General features: G+C 35.7%; 1 protein-coding gene across 1 annotated transcript in view; it reads right to left on the bottom strand.

Annotated features, from left to right (window-relative positions):
• LOC120525770 (MAM domain-containing glycosylphosphatidylinositol anchor protein 1) overlaps window positions 1–20,573 on the bottom strand; it is a 1,080,913-nt gene that overhangs the window by 677,132 nt on the left and 383,208 nt on the right. Inside the window, exons 5-6 of the mRNA XM_039748356.1 lie at window positions 2,919–3,115; window positions 2,187–2,319 (exon numbers count right to left, since the gene is read on the bottom strand). Coding sequence (XP_039604290.1) covers window positions 2,187–2,319; window positions 2,919–3,115 — 330 coding nt within the window. The remainder of the gene's footprint in view (window positions 1–2,186; window positions 2,320–2,918; window positions 3,116–20,573) is intronic.

Here is a 20,573-nt window from a genome sequence, read left to right as displayed (position 1 = left end):
TTGATTCTCTTTATACAAGATACTATTAAAATCAGTAAAATTAAGAACCAAAGGATGAATAAAGGCTGTAAGAACACATCCAGAACCGAAACATCACTGAGGAAAGAGCAATTGATTAATGAGAATAGGAAAAAAATAGATTTGGATTAATGGGCTAAATGCAATTTTTGAAGGAACCTTTCAAAATTAATAAACTTTAAAGCAGGTTAAAGGACAAGTGCAATATTTTTCAAATCAACCTTACATCTATACAGTCATGAGCTATAGTAATTTGCCAAGTGAAATTGTGCTGTAAAGCGAAACATTTATTAAAAGAAAAAAACCTAACGTATAAAAATGGAGGTAATGTACTCCCATATTCATCAAACTTCATGAGCTTCAAACTGCATATTAATATATATTTGTCTCCTCAGTTTGGTTTCTTCGATGGTTACATTGTACCATAGATTGTAGCAAACTGTTTTGCACAAAAGTGTGCCAAGGATCTGATATAGCAGTAAAGCTTTGAGTATGTCCTGAAATCGCCTGATTTGAGCATGTATCTGCTGTGATTGAAAATATTAACCAGCACTAGCAGTATATGCAAACTTAAATCATATTATCGTATGCAATTTGTACATATTTTATATAGGAAGATGGTATATATAATGAATCACATATAGATGCAGTGGTTTAACAAGAAATGTGCACTCAAATGAGTACAATGAGTTCTTTCCTAAACGGCACGTAGTTTTCGTTTTTTATATTCCATGATATTTTACATTTTACTTTGTACTGTGAGTGAAGAATCCTAACTCTGCCCTTTTAAGTCAGTGGGTAACTGATGTTTTATACTATTTGAAACTGGAAAAAATCAAATTCTCAGTTAGAGGATTTATGCAGAACTTTTTCAAAACCTGGCGGGATCTAATCAATAATATTTTAGAATAAGCTCTTGAAGCACTGAGGAAGTAGATTCTCTTCCCATTTCTTTTTCTTCTCCATTTATCTTTATCCGCCTATTAAACTAATCAATTTATGTATTTTTACAAGCTTCAAGTTTACTCCGTTGGCCATGCTCTCTTTCTCAGGGGTGGGGGTTGATTTGCTTTCAATCCTATTTTTTGTAAAAATTGATCTATCTGTATGGAATGATTACAATAAAATCAATAAAAAAAAAAAAAAACAAGAGACGTGCACTCAAATGAGTACAATGAGTTCTTTCCTAAATGGCATAGTTTTCACCTTTTACATTCCATGTTATTTTAAGTAGCCTCCAGTGAGGTGTACACATAAAGAGTTTCATTGTATTTTGTACTGTGAGTGTCATGTTGGTTACCAGCCAGAAAGGGAAGCCACAATATAAGGACAAGAGGTGTCTGCCAGCATCCCATTGCTGGGACTCCCATTGGAATATCCGCAGAGCAGGCTGAGATTTGTAGTATCTTTGGACAGCCCTGTTGGGGTTCTTGGATACTGCCATGGGGAGGTGCAGTGGAACAGTGCAACCTCTTTAATAGACATCAGCCTGACCTGGAAGTAGTTCCAGTGTGCGATGCTGTGGCACCAGAGGTACTCACTGTTTTGGCATAAAAGGAGCCGAGTTTCTTGCAAGGACAGGCAGAGGCAGGAAGAGCGTGGAAGAGGCTTCAAGTGAGATGTGGAAGGAGATTTATCGTGTTAATTGTGTTGATTTTACTTCCTAAAATGAAAGGGATAAACTGTTTTGCAATACCTGAGCAATAAGATATGGATCAACACTCTTGGCTTGAAAATTTAACATATTTGGTAAGTTTTAAGGCTTTTGTTTACATTTTTTAACTTTGGCCTCATCACTTCTATTTTGAAACAAAAGAACAGGCCAGTTATTTTTAATTTATAAAAAATGCTTCACTTTAGAACACAGTTTCATGTAGAAATTTAAATAAATCATGATTATGAACAAATAATCTTTAATCTGTAAAATTAAAATCTCATTATCAATACATTAAATTAGAACATGTGTTTCACAAACCTATTACAATATTAGGCTATTGTCAGTAAAATTTAAAAATACAATTAACTTTATTTCAATTGTCTGTGTAAAGAAACCCATCCGATTTTCTATTAAGCTCTAACTTATGAACACAGATGCAAAAATCTGAAGTGTCTAAGCCATCATATTCAGGGTGACCTGACACAAATCAATTACAGGTTGTGATGCTTACAGGTAGTGTTGGTAAGTTGAAACGTGACAGACTTGTCTGGGATGTTGCACACATTCCTGACCGAAACTTGACAGGTGTAATTGGCAAAGTCTTGTGGCCGTAAATTCTTCAGCTTCAGCACTTTTGTTTCCCCCTGTAAGACAAAGCCATGAGACTTTATATGCTAGGCCTAAAAACATAAAAGTGATGAGATGACACAGCTCAGGCTTTACATTAGTGGTAATGAGGAGTAGCATAATTATGGGTACAGATTATTGTGAAATGTTTGCATGTATGTCTAACCAACATGCAACATATCACTACTCTCTGAAACTATAATGAAAAAGAATGTATAGGAATCACTTAATTTCTTCTAAGAGAAATACAATTTATCTTATCTAATTATTATTGTAATTGTATACTGAAAATACATAAAAAAGTACATAAAAAAGCAATAATGGCTATTTTGGTTTGACAGGTTTACAGTTTTGTTTTATGTAGTATATAATACTGACGTAACAATGAAGACACTTTTTGTCACGTTTATCAGGATTACATACCCCGTCTTACTTGCAGTATTTTTCCCTCAGTCTATAAGAAGTGTTCTCACTTACCTCATATAATGATGATTCAAGTATGCAAAGTGAGCCAGTCAGGCACATTTAGATGTTTTTACTGTATCCCAGATTCTGGCACCAAATTCCCCTGCACTTAGGATAAAAACAGAAGTGTAACTTGTAAGAATTTTCTTACCTGAGTGTAAAGAGGCTCATAGATATCCACCCCATTGTCCTGATTATGAGTGATCACCTCAGAGTCACGTTTCCAGATGAAACGAGCCGGGGGATTGGAATTGACAGTACACCTCAAAAAAACTGTTTTCTCCTGATAGTAGCTTCCACGGACATCACTTATTGTCTGGTGAACGGTCAAGTTTGGTTTATCCAAATCTGAAACAAAGAAAATTCAATTGTTTATTCTAAATGAGTTTACCAGTCCCAAATTCTGATAACCCTGCCTTGGTAGCTTAGATGATGATGCACTTTTCTGGTTGTTTAAAACTTCTTGGTTGTTTTAATTTTATTTTCTTGTGGTGGTCAATTTGCATGTGGTAACAGGACCAGATTCTGATCATCTTTAACCACTTTGCTACATTGTTGATGTTTTACAATGGTATCCTTGCTAATCATCTTCCAAAATTTACAATAATACATAAAGATGCTGTATTTGCTCCAACTCTACAGAATACTTAGGTGTGTTGCTTACACTGTTTAAAAGTAATGCATTGTTATTTATTTAGGATCTTTTATTGAATTTATTAATAGCATATAACATTCCATACAATCAAGTCAAACTTAACAAAACTAAATTCAAATATAACCCCCACCCATGAGAAAGAGAAAAGCCAACAGCCAGAGCAAAACTCTTTTGAGAGATGCAATATAAATGCTTATTCTAAATTGTTATTGATTAGTTCCTGCCAGGTTTAAAAAAACGTTTTGAACAAATCCTCTAAGTGAAAATGAGATTTTTCCTATTTTCAAATAGTATATAACATCGGTTACCCACTGATTTGACGGAGGTGGGTTAGAATTCTTCCAGTTGAGCAAGACAAGTCTACATGCTAATGGTGAAGTAAAGGCAATCACAGTTTGTTTACCCTTCTCCACTTTAAGCCCATCTGGGAATACACCAAACACAGCTGTTAATGGGTTAGGAGGGATTGTGACAAAAAGGTAGTCTGATTTACATTTAAAATTTTTTGTCCAGAATTATGTTAATTCAGTGCACGCCCAAAGCATGTGGCCCAGTGAAGCTGGAGCTTGATTGCAACATTTGTAGTTTGAATCTTGCCCTGGAAACATTTTGGTCAATGTTAAACAATATAAATGTACTTGATAAAAGATTTTTGGTTGAATAATTGAATGCTTTGCACATATGGAGCTCAAGTGAATTCTGTGTCTGGCTGCCTTCCGCTCTGTTTCTGAAATGTTGAGTAAGAGATCCTTTTCCTACTGTACTTTGGGATCTTTAAAAGGAAGGTACTTTACAATGTTTTTATATATTACTACGGGGCTCTACCCCCTGGTCGCCCACCCCTGTGTTTGGTTTACCGGACATACAATCTAAAGAGATTGTTATTTTCATGGGAATTGTTACATATGCATTATTTTCACTTTTACTTTAAAAACTTTTGTAAAAACAATACTTGTTCTTTATTTCCAGCCCCGGGCGTGGTTACATCTGTTTCTCGCAGGACGTATAACGCTGCTTGCATTGTGAAGGGGGGGCCGGAACGCACAATAAGGATATGCCGTCTGATCATCTGCTGTCTTTCTGCTGCTGGTGAGCTGCCTGTTCTGCTTGTCACATGTTGTTTTAAGAACTGTGGGCACATGATGCCTATCTGCCACAAGCAATCCAAAAACTGCTAGGTTAGAAGTCCATGGACTTGTTTTAAATGATGGCTCGCTGCTTTGTCTTGCCTGACGTTGTAAAAACAATACTAATCCTTTATTTCCGGCCCCGGGCGAGGTAAAATGTCTTTCTCACAGGACGTATAAAGCTGCTCGTGTTGCGAAGGGGGGACAGCGTTGATCATTTTAAAGCCTGTACAATCGCTGTCCTTTTTGCCACTTCGTGTCTCTGCTGCTTGCGTTGTAATTGCTTCTCCGTGATCATAAATATACACCTGACCGAACTGTGTTTTCTTTGAAGTGAAACTTGTCGTTGCTTTAATTGTTGCAGGACCGCAGATTCTCATAGCATATGGTCCATTATTGTGTAAATCTACGTTTTGTGCATTGAATGATGCAAAGGTGAAAAGACTTTGTTTTCTGCTCTTTGCCTTTTATTTCTGACCTTGCTTTGTCCTGCTATTTTTTCAATTACACCTGGGGCCTCATGTATAAACGGTGTGTACGCACAGAAATGTTGCGTAAGAACTTTTCCATGTTCAAATCGCGATGTATAAAACCTACACTTGGCGTAAAGCCACGTACTTTTCCACGGTACCTCATACCTTGTCGTACACAAGTTCTCCGCTCGGTTTTGCAGACTGGCGGCACCCAGCGTCAAAGCAATGCTACTGTTCCTGTGTGGTTACACCTTATTTTCCTGACACGGCTTTATAAATACACTGAAACTAACCGCATATTGTTTATTAGTGTAAAGCATCTGATTGTAATAAACCTGTAACAATATAATGGTCCAGGGAATAGCCATAGTATTCCAAATACCATAACTGCTTTAGCGTTGTTACTCTCACTGCACCTTCTTCTTCTTCTTTCAGCTCCTCCCGTTAGGAGTTGCCACAGCGGATCATCTTTTTCCATATTACTCTCACTGCACCACTCGGAGTATTTATATCACTGTATCTGAGTGTGAATCACAGCAACAGCTGATCAGAAAGAGAATTATTGGGATACAGCTTCAAGCACACGCTGCCTCAGCCACGGCAAAACATTTCAAAGCCTTTCCTGTGCAGATGTGTATTTACATATGATGACGATATCATTTTTAAGGTGAAATGCAGCAAAATATGTTTATAATATTATACAGATAAAACTTTAACTTCATTTAAATAATTTATATTCTTCACTGGGAGTGTCGTGAAGGATAGAATAATTAAACATGTACTACGAAGATATTTCAATGTTCTTTAAACGTCTTGAGTACTCGGCGCTCTAAGCTTACAGATGGCTTAACTTCTATTACAGAGCTGATTGTGTGGTGATTGGGTATTTTGGGAAAGAAAAGCAAGGACTGCATATATTGAATATAAAACAGATAGAGAAAATAACAACACAGCTAAAAACACAGCGACAAATTTCGGCAAAAGTTAAATGCTTGCGTCATGAGCACGAGGCGGCTATGCAGTGTCTGCAATGGACATGGCCATCCACCGTGCATAAGCTACCTTACTGACATTGGCGGGCGAAGGAGCCACCAATTCTTCCTCTGCCCAGTGCCACCACAAGCCTAGAGCCGCCTCTGAGTACTGCTGCAGTAAACTGTTTCATCGAAGGTCGCACACAATCACTGCGCCGTGAAAGCCATGTTTAATAACGTGCTTTAACTCCTGTCATCATAAAAATAATATCATGTATACATCTCAGTATTTTAGTTATTCAGAGAGCTGTAATATCACGAATGTAATGAACTCTGTGTCCAGTTGGCGGAAGAGAGCCGGTTTAAGAAGCAAGTAGTAATTCACACACATAGAGCACATAGAAGATCAAATACAAAACAAAGCATTTAACGTGCTACTTTAATTACGATGTGATTTGAGAAACTGGTTAATTAAACGATTTTATGATGAAGTTTATGATGTTCTACTTTAATGACAAAATAAACTACGTGATTAAAGTGGAAATGTCCAGATTGAAGTTGACATTTCGTGCTTTTTCCCCACTGTGTGCCTTTTTTTCTCTGTACCCTAATAAGCGTTCATATGACACTCAGACAGTGGGCTACAACTCGCCTTTTCACGGTGACTTTGATATGTGACTTCTTTTTTATTTCTGGCAATGTGCGATTTTCTGAACGTGAGCTTTCAAGTTTCTCCAACACGCTATGTCACTCGATCAACTTCCTTTTGTTGATTATACCACGGTTTATTTTAACAAATAGTATGTTTTTCCTTTGCCTCCACTTGGTATTCACTGAAATTCTTATATTTTCCCCTGTGCTTTTCCCATTGTCTTTTCACAGAAGACTGAGCTTAAGGGCGATTTATATTCATTTGCTTATTCAAAGAGGCGTAATTCTGGGAGGAGTTGGGGCGTTACATACAGTGCGTGCGCAAGCGTTACTTTTCACGCTGATCGGGATTTATGTAGCGGAAGACTCAATCAATACCCTGCTATCAGTCTTCCGTGCTGTACTCCGCCCTCCCTCAATCGGACCTAACAGTCACTTAAAACAAAAAAGGCTTCAACCTGGCTGGGACGCTACAATACTTTTGAATTTTACTGCTTTCATATTCTTTACCTTTGTCTGCATGTGTATTGCACCGTCGTTTGTTTGAGCCTTTCGAATTCCAATGCTTTCATAATCTCTTATCTGCCTTTTTTTCTCTCCAACGCTTTTGGGTCTTTTTTCTCCACGCTGCTCTTTCTTCTTTGCTTAGTCATTGACATTTCATCTAGAATGGATTGTCCTTATACGCTTTATATGTGCTGAGAGCACAGGATCCATGTGTGCTACGTGCCTTTACACGACTTAGTGTTTGCTGGCTGTGCTCTCTTATTTGATATTGTTTGCGTCTCGTGGGTCTTTTAAGTGTCTTACGAGAAGATCATATCTTGTCGCTCTGCTTTTCCTTTCCAGGATTTTTTATTTTATAATAGTGAGATACAAATGCTGTTTGAGTCCTCAAGACTGATCAATATATCTTCTGGAATGGAAATAGGTGGGAGTTGAGGAAAATTGGGCAGATTTTATTTAGCAAAGTTTGTAATTTGGAGTCAGTGGAAAAATTGTGTTGATGGGAGATTAAATTTGAAGTGTAATTGTTCATAGGATGCAAAGACATTATTTATATACAAATCTCTAAATGATTTAATCCCATGCGTTTTCTGAACATTAAAAACTGTGCAAGTTCGAGACGGTGGAAAGAGGTGGATATCATGTAGAGGTGCCACAGATAAAATATTCTCTAACTTTAAGTGCTTCCTACATTGGTTCCATATTCTGACTGAATGAAGGACAATTGGATTGTTAGTATATTCACAATACCTTGTATTTACTGGTGTACAAAGCAAGGAATATAAAGAGTTACTGCAGGATATAATTTCTATTGCAGATCAAGCTAGTGTTTGTTCATCTATTTGTGTCAATGTCCAGGTTTTTTGTAGCTTGTATGTTTGCCGCCCAGTAATAAAATTGAAAATTAGATAGAGCCATGGAACCTTCTGATTTAGATCGTTGCAGGGTCGCCTTTTGAATGTGTGAATTTTTCAAATTTCAAATAAATTAGATTATAATTGAATTTAATTTCTTAAAAAAAGATTTGGTAATATATGGGGATGTTTCGAAATAGGAACAGACGCTTAGGGAGGATATCCATCCTGACAATGTTAATTCTCCCTGCTAAAGTAAAATGGCGGGTAGACCATCTATGCACGTCTTGTTTAAAATATTTGATGCAAAGTGGTGAACAGATTATCCAATCCAACAATATGAAATGCTTTTTCTGCATCCAAAGATTATGTGATCTCCAGAGTGTTAGACTTTATTGGTGAATATATTACATTAAATAGGTGTCGAAGATTGGAAGCCAAATGTCTACTTTTAATAAATCCGGTTTGGTCTTGTGGTATTACTGGAGGAAGCACTTTCTCAATCCTTCTAGCTAGGACTTTGGAGAGTATGTTAACATCATTATTCAGAAGTGAGATTGGTCTGTATGATGCACATTGTAATAAGTCCTTATTTTTCTTAGGAAAAATGATAATTAATGCTTGGCGAAAAGTTTGTGGAAGATTTTTTTTTGTCTCTGGCTTCTATAAATGTTGCTAATAAGAGGGGAGCTAATTTAACTGATTTTTTTTTTTTTTTAATTCAGCAGTGTAACCATCAGGACCTGCTGCCTTCCCACTCTGAAATGAGTTTATAGCATCTAGTAATTCTGATTATGTCAGAGGTTTATCCAATTCCTCTAAACTTAGACTATCTACCTGTGGTATCCATAATGTATCAAAAAACACATTAGATTGTGTTTTGTGTTCTTTAAACCGAGTCGAATATAAGTACATATAGTAGTCTCTAAATGTGTGCATTACAGTTTCAAGGCCAATGATTTTACCTTGGCGTTGGTGATTACTGATATTTCATTGCAAATTTCCTGCTTATGGATTTGTTGCAGTAAGATCTAGTTAGCCTTCTCTCCATGTTCATAGTAATGATGTCACGATTTAAAAATGATTTGTTCTGTTTCTTTTGTTGTCAAGAGGTTGAGGTTTTCTTTTCCTAAAAAGTACCTCATTTGGAGACTTGGCGTGTTCTTGAACTGTTATGGTAATTTCACTGATTAACTCTGATGCCTTCTAGTTTTCTGATTTATTTTTGTGGGAAAGATGAGATAATTTGTCCTCTTAAAAATGCCTTCAGAGTTTCCCAGAATATTCCTGCAGAAATCTACAGGATGCATTTGTCTCTAAAAAAAAATAAATAATAAATTTGCGTGGATATAAATTCTGTACCATTCTCATTAGCTAATAATAGGGAGTTAAGATGCTAGCTGCGAAATGAGTATGAGGGGCATAGTGATGTGAACTCCATGATCAGAAGGGCATAGTCAGAGATAACAATAGCATCATATTTGCAAGATTTGATCGTGGGCAATAACTTGTTACCTATAAAGAAATAATCAATTCTTCAGTAACAATGATGTACTAGTGAGAAGAAGGAAGATGCTCTTAAGTATGGATTTAGAAATCTCCATGGGTCTGATAAGTTACAATCAATTAAATACTGTGTGATTATTTTTGCAGTGTTAGATGTTGTCGACCCTATAGCTGAAGACCTATCCAGATCTGAATCTAAAATACAATTAAAGTATCCAGCCATTATAATTTTGTGAGTGTTCAAGTTAGGAATGGATGCAAATATATTTTGGATGTTATTTATTGAGTGCGTTTCCTGCACTCATAGTGCATTTTGAGTATAGCTAGCTCCATATTACAACTGTTAACAGACTTGAGTGAAACCAGATTACATAACTTTCTCATTGTGTCAGAGGTGGGGATTGAACCAATGGCATTGTGCTGGTCTTCTTATTGCTACAATATTTCCAGTAAACTCTTTCAATTTGTAATTTGTGCAGCTCTTTTCTGAGACCTGTTTGTGAAGCTTCATATGTTTCGACACCAAAGAAACACCCGTTTTTTGTTTCTTTTTCATTATATTATAGCTCCATGTAATCAGTGACATTACTGACAAAGCAATGTGAACTGCTTACTGAAACTGGTCATAATGCATTGAATTAATTTCTTTATCTGGTAAAAGAATCTTACTCTTGTAATTTACATTGTAATAGTATTTGCTTTGTAAAGCACTGTGTGATTATAATTACGGAAGAGAAAGCCTTATTTTAGTAAAAATTATTTTGTTAAGCAAAAGTGTAAAGCAGTTGTTAAAGGAGTCAAATTTTAAAATTGGGATGTTACCGTCTGGGTCCTTAGGCATAGTAATGAACATGTTCCTTTTGACTTTTTCTTCACCTGTGGCTGAAATTGTTTCATTGACAAATAGCTCACCATTGCCAAGTGGAATTTTGTGTCTGTAAAAGTATACACTCACTTGGCACCAGAATGTTTGATCATCAGCTGTCAATCATAGAATTCCAAGATACTATGGTCTTCCTATTTCTCAGATACTGAACCTGAAAGTCTCAGCAGCAGTACTCATCACTTTGCATGGTTAAGAAACTCTGAATTAAGCTGAAGTACTTCCCAACCCACATTCCAAAGATAAGTTAATTGATACCTCTAGTCCCATATAGGTAAACGTGCTTTACAATGGCCTAGCTACCTTTCCAAGGTTGCTTTCTACCTTGTGGCCACTATTCACTACAGCTCTGGACCAAGCAGGAATGGAAAAATTACCCTTCTCATTCACATACTGACTCACAATTGCTATTACCTACTATGATACGAATCTGGAAACTTATTGTCAGCTAAGGTGCAAACTCTAGCATATGTAGCAGATTTATTCTACAACTTTTTTTCTTTTAGCACTTCCAATCAGTCAGTCAGTCATTATCCAACCCGCTATATCCTAACACAGGGTCAATGGAGCCAATCCCAGCCAACACAGGGCGCAAGGCAGGAACAAACCCCAGGCAGGGTGCCAGCCCACCGCAGGGCATACACACACCCACACACCAAGCACACACTAGGGACAATTTAGGATCGCCAATGCGTCTAACCTGCATGTCTTTGGACTGTGGAAGGAAACCGGAAAACCCAGAGGAAACCCATGCAGACACGGGAAGAATATGCAAACTCCACGCAGGGAAGACACGGGAAGCGAACCCAGGTATTTTTATTGCGAGGCAGCAGCGCTACCACTGCACCACAGTGCCGCCACGTCCGATCATGACAATCTAAAATCTTTGATTTATAAATGCAAGGCTGTTGTGTAAAGATTAAATTGACTTCAAAAATTATCCCAAATTGTTAAACTGAAAAAAAAGTTTGCCTGTAATAAGAACTTGTTTTCATTGTTATGTCATATTTTAAAACTTAAGTCCTTGTTAAGGTCATTTTCAGAAATGAAAAAGACTGAATTTACAATTAACAGTGGATAAAAGGGACAAAAATAAATAATAGTAAAATAAAACAGAATACCACTTTTTTTGAGAAACTCTTTAAGTGATCAGCGAGTAGACTGTAGGGAACAAATCATGAAACAGTACAATGGCAATGCTTATGTCTAATTTTGTCAGCTGAAAATCACATGTAGACTTCCAGCAACTCACTATTGTTTTTCATATAAGTCAGGAACTTTATGAAAAACAAACTACAAGACTCCCCTAATCTTTTACCAATATCTGCATTTGAAAACACTACAACAAATGATGGCAAAAATATTAATAATTTCCATATCCTATCAATTAATTCCAAAGCGTGAAAGAATTTTGGGCAATGATTGGGAAGGGTTAATATTTCAGTTAATATTGACATTTAACATTTCAGAATATTAAATATACTTGGTTAATGTTTCAGAAAAGGAATGGAATTCAATTATTTATTGAATTGAATTTATTTTATTCAAATATTCATAATGTGTGTTCTTTGTCAACTTGAGTAAAGCATTGAAGAAATGTTTCAAACTGAATATCACCGAGATCTTTCAAAATGAAGATTACCTGAAATCTGTTACTGACAAGTTTTATTATGAACGATGGTGTTTCAGAGGTTACACTTGAAATTAAATATACAACACTGTACTTACCTTTGACCCTTTGGCTCTTTCTGAAAACTCACAATATTTGTTGTAAACTCACATTTTTGGTTGCGGAACGTGACTGCTGCTATTTGAAACCTTGTGTTTGTGTCTTTTCTATACACATACAGAAACAGATGTCAGATGATGCATGTTTTGGAATTTTCATACATTAAGACCATTTAGTAAAATATTTGTTTACTTGTGAGATTGCTGATTAGTAGTGACTGCAAATTCAAAACTAACAGCATTTTTGGAGTAACACCAGATGAGATCACATTTTATAACAATTAATCTATTATGATCTTATATACCACATTGTCATGTGTGGACTTAGGAATCTCTATAACTAATTCAGAAAATTATGTCTTATCTACCAATCTATATGAATCTCCATGTCCCTGATTGACTTAACTGACAGACCAACAAGAAGCTCATGGCTACAACATAAGGAAAAAAACAGGTTTTCTCAATTGTATTAATCACATGACTGTGAGGCCCAGAAAACATGGTGGAATATTTTGGACAAAATTAAATAAATAAATGCTAAATAATTAAAAGTACTGTGAAATGTAAGCATAAATCAATGTATCATGAAATGGTAGTATAAATAAATATGTCACAAAATATGTTTTTTGTTGCTTATGTATTTATTTTATTTTGTCCATAATATTCCTCCAAATGCATGAAATACAGCTTGAAATAAAATTATTACTTTCACTTGTCAAAGCTGAGAGAATGCGCTCTACATATACTGTGGTTTGTTTAGTGAATCATCTTCTACTGTAATATGTCAGTTAAACCTGCTCACAAAGTGGTCCAAATATAATAAGTAACTTTGTTTCAATTCTCCGACTCCAAGCAGCACTCTGCAACTGCACTTAGTCTTTAAACTTAGTCCGCTAGTTGACCACAACCCTGAGGTTCACTACAACAGTGGTAAACCCAAAAGTTAGTCTTGTTATTGCAGATACTTACTTGGATCAGATCAGCATCCCCCAGCTCACAGCACAGTGCAACTGACCCACAGAGACCAACATACCTTCACTCTCCTGCAGCACAAATTTCTCTCCAGAGCTTATGTAAAATATAAGGTAGCCCAACCAGTTTAATTCTTCATTCCCTATTCCCATTGCTTTCAGTATCCTAATTGCACTCTGGCTGCATCTATTCCTTTATTTGGTAGCACTTGGGATATGAGTTTTGTGTGTGTGTGTGTGTATATGATTTAGTTGCCTGCAAGTTTTTTTTTTTATTTATTACTTTTTTTTTTTTTTAAGTATGGTGCTTAAACGTGTTACTCGTCGAAGTGCAAGTGAGCTTGCAACTACAACAGCCAGTTAAGAGAAGACTTTGGCAGAGGAAGTAAAGAATTATTATTATTATTACTAGGCTCAACTGCCTTTCAAGGTGACCAACTTTTAAGTTGACCACTTCTTAAGGCAATTCAATATGTAGATCAATTTGATATTTAATACAAACTCATTAATTTGGTTATATTGCATTTGAGCGCTGCAGTGTGTTGGCACCCTGCCCAGGATTGGTTCCTGCCTTGTGCCCTGTGTTGGCTGGGATTGGCTCCAGCAGACCCCCGTGAACCTGTATTCGGATTCAGCTGGTCAGATAATGGATGGATGGATGGATGGATGGATGGATGCATTTGAGCGGTATTACTTTAATACTCGTAGTTTCTGTTATTTTTGTGATGAAATTTTCGCCCTTTTGAACCCCCTTGATATTTACTACACGGTGAGGCATTTGTACTCCATCAACATGAATTATTTCCAGAGACATAATTTTGTCTATTTTTCCAGCGCATCACGCACAAAAGCAAGGGAACGATGGGAGCACCAGAACTCAGCTCACATCATGTCACTTCGTACCGCAAGCTGCAAGTAATAAGTCTATGATAAGCGGAATACCGCTACACTTTCCACTCAAGGGACGGAAGGACAATCCCGACCGCTTTTATATAGTAAGAAGGAAGAAGATATCGCACAGTCTGGAGTAGAAAATCATCTTTTACCTGGAAAAACGAAACTACAAATCCCATCGTGCATTGCAAAATGGACAGTGCGTGTGTGAAACTCCGCGCCTGCGTAGCACACACGGGATGGAAGGACAATCCCGACCGCTTTTATATAGAAGGATTATTATTATTATTATTATTATTATTATTAAGTGTCACTAATGGATGTGATAAAAGCATGCCATTGGTTTGCATCTGTGGATAATACTAGAGTGTGAACAAGCACACAGTAAAATATATTTATAAGAAGGAAAAAAAAATTATTGAAAGTTTTGAAGACTGAGGGTTGAGTGGGTGATGAGACTCAGGTTAAAATGGAAAAAGCAGTCAACATAAAGATTGAAGTAGCGCAAGGTAAGGAATCAGCTACCAAAAACTGAGGACCTCACAAAAAAGGCTGTTCATTCGCAATCCCCATATAATCTGATAGAGTTAGAGCAGTTTAATAAAAAAGAATGGGGAAAAATTTCAATATCCAGAAGTTAAAAGACTTAAGACTGTAACTGCTGTCAAAGGTGTATCTAATAAATATTGACTCAAATGAGGAGCATCCTCATGCAATCAATTCTTTGGTGTCTTATGTTTGTAATTAATTTAGACGACTTTACAAAGATCTGTTTTCACTTTTACATCAGTCTTTAGTTTGTTGATCAGAGTCAAAAAAGCCAAAATAAACCCACAGTAAATGAGTAATTAAAAAAAAAAGTCAACACTTCAAAGGGAGTGAATACTTCACGATACATTTTCTTTTACTAAAGGTGTAATTTAAGAAACATATTAGTTATAACAGAGCAACTAAGAAAATGTGATAACATCACAACACATTTTCCAGTGGTAAGGATACCATGTTTACAGCCTCTCCCTTTTACGCCTATTTTCAAACAAGTCAAATATCTTCTGGCTTAAATTTGAATTTCAGCTGGACAGAATGGCAATTTTAAAATCTTGAAATGAATTACATCCATCTCAACCCAAAAAAGTCCAATTTGAGTTCTTTACAAAAATGTACAAAAGGTTACAAAATAAAATGTCCTGAAAATTGCTTTGTGATGTTTTGAGAAATATCATTGCTACAGCTCTCCTGATTTCTCCTTCCTCTCAAAGTTATTGTTTGTGGCACAGTATGCAACGGTGTGACTGTGAGTAGACATGAAGACAAAAGTTTCAGGCCAATTCACAGTAAGTGACACATGACAACTTTCAGACTGGACTTTACTTTTTTGCAGTCTTCATAATGTATTGAACTAAAGAGGGTTTACCACAAAGTCCTGATGGCAAACTGCTTTAGGAGGACCTAGAACCAATACAACAAAAAGAAATAAATAAATAAACCAACAAAAAGAGCCCCCCAACCACCATCTTGAGGAAAATTTGAAAAAATAACAGTGAATCCTCAAAAAATGTTGTAATAGGTGTGAGCACTGTCACCTGCAATTTGAATCCACAAATATATCAAAAGCTGTTTAAATGACTGCTTAAAATAATTATGCCAAAATATCCATGTGAACTTTCTGGATGCAATTCAGCAATATTAGTCAGCCATCAATCTTGACTGAAGAATCTGTAGAGAATTTGCTTAAGGCAAAATTGTCTTAAATAATGAAAACATAAAAACTATAACACACTTCTGAAATCTAGCAGATATGACGAATAAAACAGAGTATAAAGACAAATCTATACATAGATCCAAAATGAGTAAATTAGGTTGGTTATCTTAAATTATACCTTGATCAGTGCATTATATTCTACAATTCATAAGGGAAATAAAAGTAGTAAGTAAGGCATGTTGTTACTATCATTAGACACAATCTCTGGCATGGAATCCACAGGGCTGCTTCCAACTTGTTGCTTTTACTAGTGATAAGTAACTTCTAATAATAACTTGGGCATGAAATTGTAATTTGACATTATTAAAACATTTTTTACCTGTATTCTCCCATATTAATGTAAATTTTAATACATAACAAAATGTTTATTGAACAATTTATATTATTCATGTTTCAGAGTAAAACAATAAAACAGAGTCAATGATTTAAACCATCCTAGATATGCTGCATTGTTCATATTATGAACATATGTGCTGAACTGCATAAAGCCTTGATGTACTTAATCTGAACTTTGTCTGTGTACTTACTGGAGCTTATAAATAAATATAAAAAAAATCAAGAATGTGCTATCAGCTACCAGGCTATGTTCCCTTTCTTAGTATGCTTTCATTATCAGTACTGACCATAAGGCATCACAGAAATATTTTTGCTAAGCTGCCTTTCTAGCATAACTTATCTTCTTCTTGTGAAATGTCACATATCAGTTGATTCTTATTTTATTTAAGTACCTCCATGGGCAATACCATCATAGAGTATTTAATAAACCCCCCAAAAAATCAACTATTGCACAGTATCAGCAACAAAGAAATTATCTAAGTGATCTAAATGGAATTTCTGGTTATAAACCATGAAAACAAAAAAAAAAAAAAGAAAGAACACAATTAAATACTTAGCAAAAAGATGAAATTAAAGAAACAAGTGAAAGGTTAAACCACCACGCTTCTTTGTAGAGTAAAATAAGTATAAGGTTCATTCTAGGGCATCAGACTGAGCAGGAGAGAGAGCAAAGAAAATGCTTAGAGATAAGAAAGTTAAATTCAAAGAAGCCATTTCTACTTTCCTGGTGATTTAAGACAGAATCAAAGAAAAAGTTTAAATCCTTTAGTAAAGTATTTATTCTGACAACTGTAATTATATTTTCATTCATAAATAACTTGAATAAAAGTTCAAATATCTGAATAAATGTTTAGAAGGCTGTTCACAAAGTACATGTCTGTTACTATCATGTTTCAGCCATCACCTTGAAATTTTGAGCTTTCATTTTGCTACCTGTATTCCATAGCCTTTTCTGGTTTAGCAGTTAATTAAAGCCGATAACAGATTGTTATTAAATTGTAATAAGTAGTGTAAGGTTTTCATTTTGCTGTCTGTATCCCTTCAAATTTTCCAGTTTATCATATGAAATTGAGCCTGTTGCACCCTCTAGTAAACATTGTGAATTTCAAGGCTTTACTTTATAAATGCTACAACATAAATACTGACAGTGATGCACCCATCTATACAAGACTTGTGTATTCTCAGTGGCTGCTATCCTTAGCAGAAAAAAGGTACATGGCCAACACAAATGCATGGAGGAAAAGTCATGGCACACTGCAGAAAAAGATACACTGTAGTGTATTTAAAATATTCCATCTTACAATACTTAAAGTTAGGTCACAAGAAATATACGGAGCGTATATATTTTAAAATTACTCTTTGTGGAGGTGTGTGCTGTAGGTATATATGAAACACGTCTTTATTTTCTGATGAACTAACAAAAACCATAAACATAATGGTCATTTTGAATATTTGGTTCAAATTCCTTAACATATATACATAAACATTTATATATATATATATATATATATATATATATATATATATATATATATATATATATATATATATATATATATACACAGACAGGGTGACACAGGAAAATGGGAACTTTTGAAATGCATAGTGGTAGCCATGTACAGTTGGCAGCACTGCGGAACATGAACCTTGAACTGTAAACAATCTTGCCATTTAGTAATCATGGATCAATGGAACGGGCAACAGCGTGCTTTCACCAGAAAAATGTTTTACAAAAACAATAGTTTGGAAGGTGCGCAGAGGTAGTTCCGACGTTTTTTCAACTTAGGGTGTCATGGTCTGGTTCCCTCAAAACATGCGATAAGAACTTGGATTAAAAACTCTGAAGAGACTGGATATGCTCTAAAAAAGAAACCAACAGGACGAAATTTGTGGTATCCCACCTGAGATGTTGCAGCGATCAATGGGGAACCTCAACAGCAGATTGGAAGAATGCATACGTACAGGAGGATGCCATCTACAGGACATAATTTTCAGACATTGATAATTTGGATTACTGTCTCTTAAAAGGCAAGTTGTAGTGGTTCAATTGCTGTCAATAAAAATTTTTTTGTTGGATTTCTTCTATTTTTATTGGGTTTTTAAAAATTTTTCCATTTTTCTCTGTCACTCTGTATATATATATATATATATATATATATATATATATATATATATATATATATATATACACACATACATACACATAGTACATACATACAGGGTGTCCATAAAGTTCATGTGAAATTTAAAATAGTTGTAACTTTGTAAGTATATGTGATAGAAAGAATCTGTAAAAAGGATTAGAAAGAAGAAACACATTTTTTATTGTTCTTGTTCATTTTCAACATGTCCAACATCATTACTAATACGATTCTGTACTTCTAGGAAAACATTTTCAAGCTGATTTTCAGTAATACCAGCAATCACATAAGTTATCCTAAAGATCAAGGTTTGATTGAACAAACATTAGTTTTCACATGTCCCCATAAAAAGAAATCCAATGGAGTCAAATCTGGCGAATGTGGAGGCCAAGAAAATGGTCCACCTCTTCTAATCCATCTGTTACGGAATTTCTCATGTAGAAATTATCTAACATGCAACGCAAAGTGAAAAGGAGCACCATCTTGTTGAAACACTGTATTCTCTGTCAGTCCTAATTGTTCAAGGTGAGAAATTAAGTAATTTTGCAGCATTTCTAAATAGTTATCACCATTAACAACACACCCTTCAAAAAGGAAAGGCCATATGACTAAATTTGTTCCCAAAGCAAACAACACATTAACTTTGGGAGAATCTCTTTCATCATGTCAATGTGTATTTTATTGATTTTCATTTGTGTACTAGTGGTTTGTAAATACTGTAAACTATATTGATCTGACATGCTATTGGACTTGAGAAGAACTATATTGGCTGTGTGCTTTATCTTAATGCATTATTTTGTATACTATTCTGTGTTTCCAAAGTTTTCTTGCCCACTATATCCAAGATGGCAACTGTGTGATAAACTAACATATTTTTCACTAAGAATTTAATTCTTTCATTGACTGCATTTTTCAGTTACAAGATGTTTACCCCAGACTCTTAAGCTGTCTTAACTGTTTCAGTAACTTTATTATGCAAAGGAGGTATATGGTATCATATATTACAATGTGTGTTATTCAGCCGTGTTATGTGAATTGTTTTAGTCTTTAAAAGCTCAACTCTCCCAATTAATATTGGGCACTTGTATTGAACTAAGGTGTTCATATGTTAACAATTCCTCAGATCTGTTGAATAAATGATGTCTATTAGAGCCACTGCAGGAGTGATCTTAGCTGTTACTTAAGAAAGAAAATACCTTAACAGTGCATATAGCATTGTTTTGTTGTGGACGTCATTGGTTTTATGTCAGGCACAGCCCTGGTTTACTGACGTATACCACTTTTAAGTATGCACTTTATATTCCTTACAAATCTTACATGCTATAGTACGAGAGTTGATTCCATGATACTGAGTAGTAAAACGCAATTCCAAAGGTCTGCTGCCAGAATGGCACTCTACCAGCAGTACTGTGTTGGTAATAAATGACATACCTTCATTTATACCTAAATAAATGTCGGACATAAAACCTGCAGATTCTATGTGTCTTCCTAGTAGAGGTTAATTTTTCTGAACTTCAAATAGAATGGCTTAAACTTTTGTCTGCAGCATGCCTCAAGCACCAAACATAATATTTACCCATTTGTTCCCGTCTCTTTCTCCATCACTTTCTTCACACCAGCTTTTCTTTCTTCTTAGAACTGAATGCTTGCCAGCAACCATCCTCCCCCCCGTAATTTACACTCAAAGATCATCTGATTGGAAGATTCGATTTGAATATTTCTCAAAACATTTCTGGTCCAACCACCAAATGAAACCTGCATTAGCTCCAAAGACATATGTTATAACAGGTGACAATCCAGGCAAGAAAAGGTGGCATAGGACAGGACATGGCTATGGACCAGTGAACGTACATGAGGGAGAGACAGAGAGAGAGAGGAGAGCAGATACAATCATTCCAATACAGATGAAGGAGTATCGTCAGAAGACTATATGCCCTGTTTGTGCACTGAATAGAGAGAGAGAGAAAGGAGAGAGGCACAACCAGCAAGGAGCCAAATAAATCCTCCTCAAGGAGCTGCACAGTAGTCATCCCAGCTGTTTCTAAATTCCTGACCCAAGAGAGAGAAAGAAATGCTATGGATAGCTTAAACAAGGTCAAAAATCACAGCACATGGTTACAGGCAGCAAAGGCATAGCTATGTTACCTTGAGCCCACACACTCAAAGAGTCTAGACAAAAGATGAAATAGGAGTGTGCCTTGAGTACTTTAAGTTAGACAAGTGAAGCAGCCAAACCCATTGCTACCCAGGGTTCAGCCAGGCCTGGAACATTTTATTGATGTGCTTGATTGTATGTGTATTTCTCACATTAATAAATTATCTGTTTCTGTTTTTTCTGGTTATT

The sequence above is a fragment of the Polypterus senegalus genome, chromosome 3 (assembly GCF_016835505.1).
Source record: "Polypterus senegalus isolate Bchr_013 chromosome 3, ASM1683550v1, whole genome shotgun sequence".
NCBI classification, from domain to species: domain Eukaryota; kingdom Metazoa; phylum Chordata; class Cladistia; order Polypteriformes; family Polypteridae; genus Polypterus; species Polypterus senegalus.
Note: the sequence above shows the minus strand (reverse complement) of the source record. Positions and strands in the feature narration are given on the sequence as shown.